This window comes from Neolamprologus multifasciatus, chromosome 20 (genome assembly GCF_963576455.1).
Source record: "Neolamprologus multifasciatus chromosome 20, fNeoMul1.2, whole genome shotgun sequence".
Taxonomy (NCBI): domain Eukaryota; kingdom Metazoa; phylum Chordata; class Actinopteri; order Cichliformes; family Cichlidae; genus Neolamprologus; species Neolamprologus multifasciatus.
In genome coordinates this window covers 34,088,963-34,103,808 of record NC_140458.1, presented here as the reverse complement: position 1 = coordinate 34,103,808, position 14,846 = coordinate 34,088,963, and the positions used below count along the sequence as shown (strand labels likewise).

General features: G+C 43.6%; 1 protein-coding gene across 7 annotated transcripts in view; it reads right to left on the bottom strand.

Moving 5' to 3' along the window:
- Nucleotides 1-14,846, bottom strand: part of fmnl3 (formin-like 3) — a 36,082-nt gene that overhangs the window by 3,548 nt on the left and 17,688 nt on the right. For 3 of the 7 annotated variants that reach the window (XM_085144690.1, XM_085144689.1, XM_085144688.1), the window contains exons 5-24: nt 12,455-12,538; nt 11,915-12,061; nt 11,107-11,215; nt 10,888-10,964; nt 10,366-10,459; nt 8,895-8,969; nt 8,518-8,628; nt 8,268-8,417; nt 7,582-7,683; nt 7,031-7,373; nt 6,554-6,652; nt 6,133-6,257; nt 5,372-5,574; nt 4,991-5,294; nt 4,823-4,903; nt 4,605-4,734; nt 4,307-4,467; nt 4,073-4,174; nt 1,863-1,955; nt 1,627-1,750 (exon numbers count right to left, since the gene is read on the bottom strand). In XM_085144690.1, coding sequence (XP_085000816.1) covers nt 1,627-1,750; nt 1,863-1,955; nt 4,073-4,174; nt 4,307-4,467; nt 4,605-4,734; nt 4,823-4,903; nt 4,991-5,294; nt 5,372-5,574; nt 6,133-6,257; nt 6,554-6,652; nt 7,031-7,373; nt 7,582-7,683; nt 8,268-8,417; nt 8,518-8,628; nt 8,895-8,969; nt 10,366-10,459; nt 10,888-10,964; nt 11,107-11,215; nt 11,915-12,061; nt 12,455-12,538 — 2,714 coding nt within the window. Of the gene's footprint in view, nt 1-414; nt 1,751-1,862; nt 1,956-4,072; nt 4,175-4,306; nt 4,468-4,604; nt 4,735-4,822; nt 4,904-4,990; nt 5,295-5,371; nt 5,575-6,132; nt 6,258-6,553; nt 6,653-7,030; nt 7,374-7,581; nt 7,684-8,267; nt 8,418-8,517; nt 8,629-8,894; nt 8,970-10,365; nt 10,460-10,887; nt 10,965-11,106; nt 11,216-11,914; nt 12,062-12,454; nt 12,539-14,846 lie in introns of those variants that run through there. The other 4 variants (XM_085144687.1, XM_085144686.1, XM_085144685.1 and 1 more) reach the window with 4 other exon arrangements.

Genomic DNA, 14,846 nt, shown 5'->3' with positions numbered 1-14,846 from the left:
GCAGTGCTGATAAAATAAAACAGTGCTAGCCAAACCTCTTTAGATTCAGTTCGCTGGTATCGGATAATTTGAAAGAAATATGGCAAAATAACGCAAAAGCCTACTGTGTCATGCATGATGTCCTACACATGATCAGTCAGGACTGTACTGCAAGCGTGTCAACATATTTTACACACAAAAACATATTGACACTCAATGCAACTTTCTCAGCTCCAGGCAAAGAGGTTTGGCTGACTCCTATCACCAGACACCTGATAGGAGTCTTCTCGACACAAACAACCAGTGACGGCCCGAGTTAGTCATCAGTAGTCATAGTTGAGGGTGGGATGACAGAAATCATGCTGCATGCACATGGAGGTAGTGGTAGTGGGTTGCAGGGGAGGGTGGGGGGTTCAAAATGCGTATGAGAGAAACCTGGTCAACCTTGGCATTAAAGGGGAAGGGCTAGCAGTTGGCGTCGTCACAGAGGTTGGCTTCACAGAAGAAACGTGAGCCGCGTTTAGCAGTGCGGGCCGTGAAGGGCACGCTCTTCAGTACTGGGGGGAGGAGGCGGAGGAAGAGAAAACATGTCACACCTGAAACACTGCCCTAAGGGGGAGGGGCAAACCTCGTGAAAGCCTAACGCTCTTAATAAGGTTAAGGACGTGTCCTGAAAGCCGTCCGCTGGATAAAACACAGAGCTCTGATAGTAGTGACACAATTATTCCTGTTATTAACACTAAAGTATAATGAAGCAACATTCATATTATTTACACTTTAGACAGTTATTAATGATCATCACAAAAACATCCGTTAGTTTATGTGCTACGCTGAGGCTGTAGATGCAGGTTTTTCTCCCAATAAAGGCTTAAAATACGTCGGTGTGTTGCAAGATGATTTAACTTTGGCATCTCCAAAAATTAAATGTAGGAAATTCCACACTGCCCAATCACTTTCCGCTCTTTGCAAACAGATTATTCTGCTGTTCTGCTCGTGTGCAGTTTATATCCATGTCTGTCCAGACTGGTATAGTACGAGCAGTGAAGGCAGGCACCTACCTACCTCCCAATCTCCACTTCTGTCTTACGACATTCAAACAGTGGGCAGAAAAGTATGTTTGCCCAACATTATAATGTTGCTCTATCACAGCTAAGTTAACCTTTGATCTTTTGGATACAACGTGTCATCATTTTATCATTTTTCCCCAATTTTGTCATAGTTAGACTTTAGTTTTGAGCAAAAATTCCGTTATGTCTTTGAAATCATAGTACAAGTGACTTTTTTGTGCCAGATTAGAAGAAATTAAAGAGGTATGGAGGTATAGAAAGCCAAAAACATGATCCCTCCAGGAACAGCTGCTTGAGGCTGTCGTGGATCCTAATTATTAGGACCTCAATTTTCTTCTTGAGACCCGGCCTTTCTGAAAACACACACTTTGATACGCAGCAGCATTTCCCCTAACAGACTCGACAGCATGGGACAACGCTTGCTATTTGCTGTGCTCCAGATGTGCTGGTGTCTGAAGCACGTAGCACAAGGTGCACTTCAAAGGAGCCGAGCAGTCGATGACCACAGTCATCCTCAGCCTGGGAACACCGGGGCTGCTGGCACGCACGTGGGTTCGTTTAACAATCCTGTCTGGCCCACCTGTGATAATGTCTTCAATAGTGCCGTCCTTGCCCTCGTACACAGGCCGGTGGTCTTTGGCTTGCCGCCTGCGCAGCTCTGCGATCAGCTCCTGCTGCTGGTGCCTCTTCTTCTGGGCCTGAACCTGAAGCAGTGGAAAGGATATTTGTTCGTTTTCACTGTGATTCTTGGCCTACGAAAAAGCTTTATTTAGCACCGAGTAAATACGTGATCGAGTTCATCCAGAGGGGCTGCACCTTAGGGTCATGCTGCTTCGCCTCCTGAGCCAGTAACTTTTCTCTCATTGCTTCCTCTTGCTTTTTCCTCTGTTCATTTTCTTCCACTGCATCCTGTTGAGAAGAGAAATACACGACACGTGTGTGACAAGAAACTTCAGTGGAAATAAATCCAACAACGTGCTTTTGTGTGGCCGTGTGAAGCAAAGAAAAAACAGTTGAAAAACTGGGCGTAAACAGGAAAGCCACGCTTTACTAAACATGACCAGGACCACGCACACGCATGAACAGTTTGACATACAGAGAAAGATAAACAAAGGGATCAATAAGCAGTGTTGGGGAGTAACGGAATACATGTACCGCCGTTACGTATTTAAAATACAAAATATGAGTAACTGTATTCCGTTACAGTTACCGTTTAAAAAGGTGGTATTTAGAATACAGTTACTTTGTTGAAATAAATGGATTACACGGCGGTACTTCCCTGTTTCATATTGTGGCGGGTCAGGACTGTTTGGGTTTTGTTTGACAGCTACGTTCTGTTGTTCCAGGCGGCAGCGTTACGGTTGCCATGGTTACAGGGTGCCGCTCTCTCTCTGCGTGTTTCCTGGTGAGAGAGCGCTTTTTTGTTGTTGTTGTTGTTGTGCTAAGCTAACAGGCAGAATGCTACAGGTATAGCTCTAAAGAATGTAGCATCATGGGCAGTGTAGTCCGTGCTGCAGGGAGAATGGACTGCTGTACCCGTTATGTGTCTGTGAGCGCGAGGAGGGAGAAAAAGGAAAAGTACGAGCTGTCATCGAGCAAAAACGGGAGCTGGAAGCATGTAAATATAATAATAACCACTGCAGCCAAGAAGAGAGCCTGACGAGCCCAGTTGTAAGTAAGCTATTAAGACTCGACTGTACACCGTGTTCGTGTTTTCCTCCAAAAACAATAAGTTCCGTTGGAGCAGCCTTTCAACGCCTCTCTGGCAAGCAGAGTTGACCCAGGCAACAAAGTAAAGCTAGTTTTCGGCTACGAGCCCGACACAGAACCGTACTAGTCAGAGGTCCTTTACTACGGTTCGGAGCCGCGGACCTTCAGTAACAGTAATAAATCACAACAATAGTACATTCATGTAGTTGTAAACAGCATGATAATATATTAAGTAATCCAAAGTATTCAGAATACGTTACTCTCATTGAGTAACGTAACGGAATACATTACAGAATACATTTTAGGGCATGTATTCTGTATTCTGTAATGGAATACATGTTAAAAGTAACCTTCCCAACACTGTCAATAAGTATGGTGAATATGACACTTTAGATAATTATAAATCAGCCAAGCTGGGCAGAAATATTAAAAACAAGGCAACAGCTTCCCTGACTTGAATCAAAATGAACAAAATCTGACAACGTGTTTCGTTTTGTTTTTTTAAACCAGATAATCTGAGCTGATCTGCTGTGGATGACAGAAACAATAGTGGCTTCAACTCTCTCCAAGAACACAAAGAATCTCAGTGATAAGTTGTTCCAAGGCCACTAAGAAAAAGCAGTTTCACAGTTAGCAACAAATTATTTAAAGATACTCTTTCTTCTTTAACAGCTTTAACTGACTGACAGTCAGCTCCACGGGACACAGAACATTTTCAGCTCGTTTTCTTCCAGTTTTTCTCGTGTTAATTTGAAGTTTGGGCTTGAAATTGTAACCTTCTCTTTCTCGTTAGCTTGTTTAGTATTGTGGCTTTACGGCAACTCCTGGCTGTTCTGTTTATTTTGGCTCTCACTTAAGTTAAATTAAAGCTTCTACGTCTGACAATAAGAGGCCGTAAAAACTGTAGAAAACGATACTCTATTACTCGAGGCAACAAGTGTTTGTCAAACAGTTCCTTTAGAGCACATGCGCACACTCAAACAGACGCATGAAATCCTTGTGTTGCACATTTCCTTGAGCAGATCCCATAAATCTAGATGGAGAACAATCTCAGGAAGCGTGCTGTGTTGGGGCAGGGCGAGGCAGTCCGGAGGTAAAGGGGGGGACGAGTCTAAACACCACAGCTGCAGCTTCTAAAGTCAGACCCAGCTGGCCTTTCCTGTTATTTGGCCTGGGAGTATACGCCACGTCCTGTGCCACAAAAGCAGCCAAAGCTCTGGCCCGCTCTGCTCTCAGCAAACCAGGGAACTTCCCAAATGAGCAGCTGAGGAAGTGAGGAAAGCTACAGAGATGTAGCTTCTGCTCGGCGTCCTCACCTTGTACGCCTTGATGAAGCGCACGAACACAGGGAAGAACACGGAGGGTGGAGCCGTCTTGGCACTTTCTCCAAAGTAGCTCACCACACTGTTGAAGGCTTCCTGGAATTGGGAAAGAGAATGTTTGTAAACACTGTCGAGTTAGCGGCTGCGCATCAGACGTCAGAAAGGTTTCATTTTCATTTGTTCCAGTGGATAATTTGAGGTTTCGGAGGCGAAGACGTTGTCGGATACCTCTGCCATCTTGGCGTCCTTCTGTAGCTTGTCCAGCTGTGAGTCGCTGGCCTGGACGAAACCTTTCAGGACCGAGTGGTCGTGGAGACTGCACTCTCTCCGGATGAGGTCCATGCCTTTCCCCAGCTCTCGAACATCCAGCAGGACGTTTTCCAGAGACACTTTGCACGCAGACATCAGAGCACATTTTAAGTATATTACGTAGCGTTTTATCCAGATGTTAACACCTGACCTTTCTGTGAACGTTCTGCGTCTCCACACGGTTGCTGACAGAGTTTAATATTCGGTGCACGCTCACCTGCTGCAGCTTTGTCCACAAAGTGCAATTCATTGTAGAAGTTGGCCAGTTCAGGGTACTTCTCTTTCACAATAAGAGCGATGTAGTGGAGCAATGTCATCTTTCTGTCTGTAGACTTAGTGTCCAGAAGCTGTGTAAAAAAACATTGTTAGGAAAAGCAATTTAATAACTCTGCAGCACACTTTTGTGCTGACTGGAGTTCACTACTGATTACTCACCAGATCAAGGCTTTGTAATTTGAACCCATAAACGCAGCCTCGTTTGCTGCTGTTCATGTAGTTTCCCAGGGCTAAGATGATCTACGAGCGAACCAAAAGCACCGAGTGAATATATGCATTAAAAAAATACAAACGCTGCTGCTGTGAAAGTCAACAAACACGTCTCACTTCAAGCATCCTCTTGAGCTTTGGTGCCGACTTGATCGAGCCCGAAGCAGCGATGATGGCGTTGAGCTGCGGCGTGAGCATGCTCACGTTGTCGGCAAAGTTTCCGACGAAGGTGATAATGTTCATTCTCTGCGTCAGCCTCTCGATCTTGCTGAACAATAACATGAAGCGATCCTCCTCTGCTAACTGATCCAGCGGACGCCGCTCGCGCTCGTACTGACGCAGCACCTTCACTTCTGCGTCGGTGGGCAGGAAACGCATCAGGCACTCCACGAAGTCGACAGGTAAGGCTTTGAGGTCAAACCTGAGTGAAGATAACGCGTTACCTGTAACTTGTTCCACAGAAAATTCTGTAAGTGTGTAAAAAAGACAGGTGCATACTTCTCTATCGCTCTGCAGATCTCTTCTGTTGACTTATTAGCCTTTCGCAGTGTGATGGCTAAGTTCTTGGAGCGATTGGCGTCCAGAAGTGTGACTTTGTTTGCCACCTTATTGGCTACTTTGCTCTTTGGGCAGGAAAGATCCACAACTGGACCCTGGGCTCTCGTCTTGAATAGCTCCTCAAACCTCTCCAGATCCAGCTCCTGCATGTGAATAACAACTCAACTTTTACTTGCTCTAAATTTCTGTTAAAAGTCCTGAACACAGGAGTGTTATGGTGTTGGTATGAAGCTGGTTATTTCGCGACACAATCCTCTTATGATTTAAGTTTAGTTTTGCTTTACTTTTTCCCCTTATTAAGGTTTGAACTCAACTGGAAGAGACTAGAGCAGTGGTTCTTAACCTTGTTGGAGGTACCGAACCCCACCAGTTTCATATGCGAATTCATTGAACCCCTCTTTAGTGAAAAATAAAATAGGATTTTTTTCAAATTCAAGATGTAGATATGTTTTTTTACTGGTGCACAATATGAGCCGTGCATGTCACGGCGGAGGCTCTGCCCAAACCCCTGAGACCGACTCACCGAACCCCTAGGGTTCGATCGAACCCAGGTTAAGAACCACTGGACTAGAGAAACCTGAGCTTTTGACTATGGAAACGTTTTCCTGAGATTAATACAAATTTACCATAAATTCAAATTTGACACATATTAACCAAGACCTAAATCGTAACACGAAAGAGGTTTTATCTTCTTGATTTACCTCTAGCACACGTTCATCATCGATCTCGTTGAAGACTGTGCCGTTGATCTGATTGGGCTTCAAGGCCGTCCAGTTAAACACAGGCAAGCGGAACTTGGTCTTTATAGGCTTCTTGATCCTGATAGCTGTGGTGAAGGAAGTGTTCGTTGAATACAGAATGAACGGTACTTATATATCACTTTTCAACTCAAAGCTTTATTCAGCCGCTCGCACACATTCATACAACCATCTTTTTCTATGGCTAAGTGATTTTCGCCCATCGTTCACACACTTGTACTCCGACGGATGCATCTTAGAGTTCTGGACACTTCAGCACAACCTACCGACAATCCACTCTACCTCCTGCCACCCACAATCCTCTGATCGAGTCAACCTTGAACATCAAAATCGAAGGCAAGTTGAATTTTGTGTGCATGCTCACCTGACAGACCTACGCTCAAGATGACAGAGGGGGAAGCTTCTGGCAGAGGAGGAGCAAGGGGAGGAGGAGGTGGTGGTGGTGGGACTGGCACAGTGTGTCCTGTAATTAATGCAGAAGAGTATTTTTATTGCATGTTTAGCAACAGCTTTGTGTCCTACGTGAGGCTGCCACCTCGGCCTGACAATCGCTGAAAACAGATTTTTAAAGTTAGCGAAACCTGATAAAGTCTAGTTTGGATAAAAGGCTGGAAAGTGCTCCGACAGTCAGCGCGGCCTTTCCGGAGACAAAGGAAACCAGCCTTGTGTTTCCCTTTCCTGTCTGGCTTAGAAGAACGCTCCTGTGACCCATCACTCGGTTTGGCATGAATGAACAAATATAAGGAACTGAAAATAGATCTGCTCTGAGGGTCCACAGATGAGAAACTTTCACATACATATACATGAATCACCAGACTGCGAGTCACAGTGTTGTCATCACCTGAAGCAGATGGCAGGGGAGGGGGAGGGGGAGGAGGCGGTGGAGGCGGAGGTGCTTCGCTGGCTGGTGGTAAACTTGTGTCGGGTCCTCCCAGTTCTGTCAACCCTGCCGTCGAACCCAAAGACAGCTTTCCGATGTTTCCCAAGGGTATCCCGGCACTGCCGACGCCCAGCGGCTCGATGGCGATGTCTCCATCGGGTTTCTTGTGCAAGCGGATGGTGCCCTGCTGTTCGAGCTCCAGCAGACGCTTCTCGATGTTGAAGTGCCTCTGAAACGCAGCATCCTTCTCCTTGATCATCCTCCTCAGGGTGTTAACCTGAGTGCTGGTTGACTCGTATGTCTCCTGAGCAGTCACCAGGGGGCGATAAAGAGCATAATGCACAGTGACTCCACAAGCTAAACAAACATCCTGTCTCTTTGTGACCTAATTTGCTAATACAGCAATTTAGCCACAAGCATATGAAGCTGATCTCTGCTAACACGCGTGGAATCTGAAGCCTTTACGATGCGAGGAGAGCAAGAAAAATCACGTCAGTAGGACTGTGGCTTACCCGTATTACGTGCAGCTCCTTATCTTTCTGAATGAGCAGCTTCTCCAGATCGGCTACTTTCATCATTGTTTCATTCTCAACCTCCAGAAGCTTCTCGGTCACCTAGAAGAGAAGATGGAGCAACACTGAGATGAGCGAAGGAAAGAATTGATCCACACAGTGGGCATCTTTCCCAGCTCCCCATCTCTCCTCCCCAAACACTGCATCATCACTAAGAAATAAGATACAGCGATGATGCAGCAATAACATGACCCAGCTCTCAGTTTTGATTTTACATTACATATCTTTGCTAAGGAATTCAGAGAGAATCTTCACCCTCTTCCTCCCCCATCATTTCTGACCTCTGAGAGCAGAGTTTGTTTTCAAATTCCAAGAATGATGTCAGGGGCTGCCCACGACCTTTCCATGTGAAGAAGGTCTTTGCAAAGCAGCGTGGGATACAAAGGCAATAGCCCAGCAAGACCGAGCCAACAGGAGAACAATAATAAGATTGTTTCATGCACTCCGTTTTCCAGCATTCCCCACCCAATTATTATCCTGAACCACTTGTGAAGTGCAAACACCGAGTAGATTTCTAATTGCCATGTAGAAACAGCCGACTTAAGTACATAGCTGGGGAACCACAACAATCTCATAAATGTGTGTAGAGAGCAGTGTTGGTGGTCCAGACTGGGTGGTGCACTTACGTGGGACAGGTGCTCCTCCAGTTCCTCCACCTTCTCCAGCGCTGCATTCTTGGTTTCGGCATCTTCTAGCAGGCCACCCACATCAAATACGTTGTCAAGGTAAGCCTGGATCTGAACCGACAGCTTGTCACTCTCCGTGTGTTTAGATTTCTAGAGAGAATAAATTCAACATTAGCGACGCTCCGCAAGTAGTCTCCACGTAGACGGTGAGAACGATCGGCCCAGTTTAAGCACGACATTATTTCTTTACCTCCAGGAAGTCATCTAGTCCCAGTTTGGTGAATTCATACTGCAGATGCACTCGGAAGTTCATGTCTTCAACTGAGTGGACCACAATGTTGATGAACTGCATGCAAGCAACCTGGAGAACAAATGCAAACAGACACCAGCTCATTAATATTCTTTATATACGTGATACGTATGATCTGTATCAGGATATTTTATCTTAAAACTGATATATAGTCCACTGGATTTTGCATTTGCACCTTTTATAAAAGTGTGTTTTCCTTCATGCAGACAATAATAAAAAATACCTTTGGCATTTGAGCCAGACATTTTTATTTGTATTGATGGATGTACTCTCACACAAAAAAGACACATCTGTATGTAACTAAACGCTTGTCTTACCATGAAGTCAATGTTTCCCTCTTCACTGCGGAAGTAATCCATCAGTCTCTCGAAGCGATGCTTCTCTTTGCAAACCTGAAACACAGCAGGTGAAGCAAAACAACGATTTTTTTCCTCTGGTTTAAAAAGTAGAACAAAAACTTTGTCCGATGTAGACAAACAAGAGACCCGAGAAAGGATGTTTTAATTGGATGTCAAAGTGGTACCTTAGGGAAATATTACCTATATTTATCAACTAAAATCAACCACACTACATGTTTTTTTGTCCGTGGCACTTTACAAATTATTTATTTATTAATTACGAAAAAAAATCATGCCTTTGCAGCAAACCACAATGCTGAGGTGTTCATGAAGTATGCAGCAAAAATCAATGAAGCCTTTGGCTTCATAATGTTGTGCTGTGGACATAACAAATATCTGATAAACTGCTGGTTTCACTGATGTGTTACAACTCTATCAACAAAAGCATAATCAGGATAAATCAACAAGTTCTTTTATTCTGTTTTTCTACTTGCAACATAATCTCAGTGTTTGACTTACGTTGTTTCTTAAGTTGATGAAATAAAAATCTTTTTCAGTGGATCTAAAATTTGACGACCAGTACAGCTGCTATGATTTGCGGTCCTCCAGTTGGTTACTCGGGATTTTCTCTGAGCTTTATAGAACAACATTCTCTTATTTAGCGCCTCGGTCATAGAATAACAGTCAGAGCACATTACAGCTGAATGCTTTTGTTTCCTTGGGAGAGTTCAGAGCTCTCGATATGGTGGGCCTTGTATTATTTTGACTCTAACTTTAAGTGTTATGATCTTATATATGATTTTTAACTTGTAACATTGTAACGGTGTGCCTTCTTGGCCAGGTCCACCTTGACAAAGAGATGTTAATCTCAAGAGAATTCCTGGTTAAATAAAGGTTGAATAAATGAAATGAATAAAAACATCGAATGAATAGCAAACGTGACCTTCTCCCTGTGAGATCTCAGACACCTGTCACTTTGTGTTAATGCATCATTTTGGAAAAACAGCAGTACTATGTTGTTTTCCACTAGAGAGTTGATTAGCTCTTGCGTCTCGCTGAGGCTTTCGACTGTGAGGCGTTTTGTCTGGTTCCGGAGTTTAGGTGACTGTATGAGCTGGTTGACTGGCTCCCACTGGGGAAGTGATCCTCTGATTATTGTTCGAGGTTACTTAACATCTGATGTCTTAATGAGTCCAATAATCTCAGACACGCCACCATAGAGCTTTGCTTGCAACCTCAGATAAAATCTCTCAGAGCTTCTCGGTTTTCGGCCCGCTACACTTGACCTTTATGCCTTTATGCACCCCAGTGATGTGGGAAATTAGGGCAATTATATTGATGTTGCTTAAATTTGGATTAGTATATTCAGACAGCGATATGTTACAACTTAATCCTGAACATAACAACTTGAGAGCTTGTTAAAAATTCATTAAAAAGTTGCAGTAGGCACCTCTTTGAAGTTGTCAAATGCTGAAAGGATGATCTCATGACCTCCTCGGACGAGACAAACAGCAGCCAGCAGCTCAAGGACCAAAGCTTTTGTCCTGAAAATGCACCAAACTTTCATCAATACGACTCTCTCACTTATTATTGGAAAAAATACATTTTTAAAAAAAGTACAGTTTTATATGTTCTATCACAAAATTCAAGCATCCTCAAAATTGGTGTAGATATCAACATACGGGGCTCAAAAGTCATAATCTGCATTAATGTCTGAAGCTTTGGTGGGTGTTTCCATGGTTTTTACTGTTTACCCTCATAGACTTTATTATGAAGTAATCAGTCTCAGTGGTTTACCACAAATCTCCCTTTAGAAAACATTCCCTTAACGACCCGTGTGTACACCTCTGATCCTCGCCTTCAGAGAGAAGCAGAGGCCCACGGAGAAGCATATCATATGAATTGGCTGCAGGGTTTCCCCTTTTGTTTGGCCCGGCCCTGCTTTTATGGAGGTGGGGTCTTGAGATCTTACCGTGGGTTCTTATTGTTCAAGCTGAGAGCAATTTCATTGACTGCATGTGCATGAGACATGACCATATTGAAACCGTACTGCATGGAGAGAGACAGAGAGACAGAGAGGATGTGGTCAGAAAACCTGCATAAAGGTTCAGCGCTTGACTGCACAGGAAACAAATCATGCTCCAAGTTTATGAGACATATCTGATCGTGGGTCGTAGGTGGTTCCTGGTACCTGGTAGTTCATGATTGCTCTCAGGCACATGATGCACACATGCACATCATCCTTTTGACTCACGAGGCGGGAGTTCTTGATGGTTTTGCTATTCGCGACTGAGCCGTAACTGCAACAGATTCAGCACATTAAAGCAAATTCAGCAATGAAAGTCACGTTCTGGCTTCTAGTCTGTTAGTCAAACGGAGCTCTGAAGTGTATCTACTATTTTCTATGATTTTTGTTTTAAGTGTGTCGCAGCGAGAGACAGAAAGAGAAAATTACAGAGAATGAGGTCTGACAGAAAAAAACTTAGATGGCTTTTGAGGTTACAGATGCATTATGGGAAATGCCTGGTTTCCTTGTTGCTGTTAACAGACCGAATTCTGTTCACAGACTGCTGTTATGTAACTATATTGCACAGTCATTTCATGGTAACTGTTCTGGTAAGGTTTATAATCGGGATAACCTTACATCAAGAACACGTTTTTTTTGTGCACCCTTACATAATATCTGTTTTTCCGATCAGACTTTACACCCTATCTGTCTTTAAGTCATGTCTCTACAGTGGTGAAGACGAGAATCACAACTGTCCAACATATGTTGCTGCTCACAGCTGGATTTCATCTGTGGACCGTGCAGATGCACATCTGGGCAGATGAAGGAGAACCGTTAGCAAAGAGAGACAGATAGCACTAAAGGTCAGAGACTTTTTAACACAGCAGTACTGAGACAATGGGCTTGCATGCAAATATAGCATTCAAGGTTAGCGGAGCAAGGCAGTAACAGAGGAAGCTAATAGCGGGGAAGCTTGCTTAGCAATACGTACCGAAGAACAGACTGGCGGGCAGAGCGCACCAGAGTGTTGCAGAAGGGTTGGGCGTTCGTATGGTGCAGATCCTCTATGGACCTGCTCCAAGATTTAGACTTGTCCAAGAAGCTATCCTCCCCATTTTCCAGCCCCTCAAAATCCAACCTGGGCCATAGACAAACAGAGAGGCCAACACAGAGGCACAGGGGTGTAGATGAGAGGCATGGGGGAGGTTAGGTTTGCAAGGCAGCTTAGTAGAGAGCCAGGCATTATCACAAGAACTGTCATCAAGCTGCACGATAAAGCTCAGCACACAGATTCTGTCCCAAAGTATAGCTCAGCACTCAACCAGGGAGCATCCGTCCAGAAATGCATTCACGTTACAAAGTATGCAACAAGACACAGGAAATACATCCAATGAATGCAACGTACTAATATCACAGGCTCTAAAAGACACAATGTGTTAACTCAGCAGCTGGATTCACAGCCCAACCCAGTTCCTAAGGAAAGGTTTGGTCAAGAGGTGTGTGTGATTTGTGTGTGTGTGTGTGTACTTACATGACTGCACACTGAGCAAAGGAGAGGTATTCAACAAGGACATCAAGACCTCTGTTTTCATCATTGAGGAACTCCCTGACCCACCTGTGACGCATGAAAGCAGAGAGAGGTTAGCGGGGCGCCAGATCCAGAACACACCCTTATCCTTTAGGACAGCCCGTTAGCGACTAACAGAGAGAGAAACATAAAGAAAACTGGGATTCTTCTTATTCTGAAGCCTTCTCATAAATCCTTTTGTACTTAAAGAACTGCTTTATAACAACTCAGGTCTAGTTTTGGCTTTTCTGCTGATCAATTGTGATACCAGTTATTTGTCCTTTTGGGTTTGCTTTGTTTTGCTTTGCTTTTTTAATTTATAAAAAGAACAAATAATAAGTGAAATAAGCACAGCTAGCAGAGCACATGACAGAAGAATGAACATTTATCACTGTACTATGTGACGTGGAATCATAATAACAACTGATAAACAAATGTACAGATGTATATAAGGAAAGGCTGTGTGATAATAGATGTAGAGCCCCAGTATTTCTCTCAACCGCAACGAATATCAATGAGTTTTTAAGCAATTGTTCTAATAAATTAGTAAATTACATAAGTGAAAGGAAGATTCTTTATATTGTCTTTCTTTTTCCTATTTATTCTTTAGTGGATCTCTTTATTGTAGCTTTAAAGCCTTCTCTCTTCGAAGGCTGCGGCTCGCCTTCTTACTGGAACTAGAACATTTGACCCTATTACTCCGGCTGTGGTTGATCTACACTGGTTACCAATCGAATATCGCATTGAGTTTAAAATCTTGCTACTCACTTTTAAAATCCTGAATAACATTGCGCCCAGCTACCTCACTGACCTCCTCAATTTGTACACTCCTTGTCGTGCATTAAGATCATCAGGTCAGTTACTCCTGGCCCGACCTAAGTTCAGACTGAAGACCAGAGGCGACCCTTTGCTCCAGCTGCACCCGACCTTTGGAAGCCTCCCAGCTTCTATTCGAGCCTCGGACTCTATCCAGTCCTTTAAATCAAGATTAAAAGCATATCTATTTGACCAGTTAATACCCTTTTAAATCTTTTAATTTTTAAACTTTTAAATCTCTTATTAGATTTTATTAAATTTATTATTTGTTTTATAAATTTTACTGCTGTTTTTGTCGTCTTAGCATATTTTGTATTTATCTAACTCTCCTGGTCTGTTAGTGCCTCTATCCTGTCTGTGCTTGTGCCCGATTTGTTATTGACTTATGTTGACTCTCCATATTACTGTGAAGCACTTTTCGGGTTTTTAAATGTGCTATATAAATAAAATTGTATTGTATTGTATTTAAATGTAATTGTAAATCATGGATGGACTAGCAGGCAGGTTTAAACAAACTATTCATACACTGGTCCAACTTTGGCTGAACTTTTCATAGTTGTTATTTAAGTAATGCTGGAAGTTTTTAGAGGCGTTTAAGCTTTCATATCCCGCTTCATTCACATCCAGCTGAATTTTCTGACTTTTGTTTCCGACACATCGTGCTTTGTAGTTATACAGATCTACCATATATCCAGGTAATGATACTTTGGTAACTACTATAGGCAACATAATTACAAAAAATGAGACGAAAGTTGTAATAAATGAGAATTATTTGGGACGACGGCTCTTCAATAGCTCTAAAAGAAAGTGGAAAAAATTCCATGGAAAGTAAAGCAGAGCAAGGCTTCAGTTTTCCTCACTCCAGTTTTCTCCAAACAAAGGAATTCCCATTGCAACTAGAGAAAGAATGTGGAGGGCATCTGGCTAAAAGAGCCGGGCTCAGGAAGAACCCCTGACACTCAACAGTATTTAGTCTGCCTCCCCCACAGACCCCTTTACCTCCTCCCCATTTTTTGAGGGAACTCCAGGGGGAGATGGATTGGGGTAAAAGGTTCTTAAAATAGTCTTGAAATGATGGCTGTGATGACAGATTGCTGGTCAGCCAATGGCAAGTTAGGCAGGAAACCAATCAGGACCCTGAAAGCGGAGGGAAGGAGGAAGAGGGAAAAGGAAGAGAGGTGAGCAGAGGAGCAGAGGAAAGCGAACAAAGCAACTAGACCGGGTCCAGGAGGGAGGAGGGGGGACGAGGAGGTGGGCTCGATCATCAGCTTCCTGCCCCCCCTCCCTCGTTGCTGTGACCCCTCACTCTTTCCTCCCTGTACTTCTCTCCAACCAGTTGCTATTTCAGATTTTCTTGGCAATCTCAGGAATAACACACCAGACAGGGCCGAGGATTCAGACACACAATAAACCGGCATCTGTTACACTTAATCCCACCCACAAAAGTCTTCTGAAAATAGAGCTGCTTTTCCTCTGCCCGTGAGCCTTTCTGGAAACTGCATTGAAAAAGAAAAAGTCCTTTATTGATGAAGGCAAACTG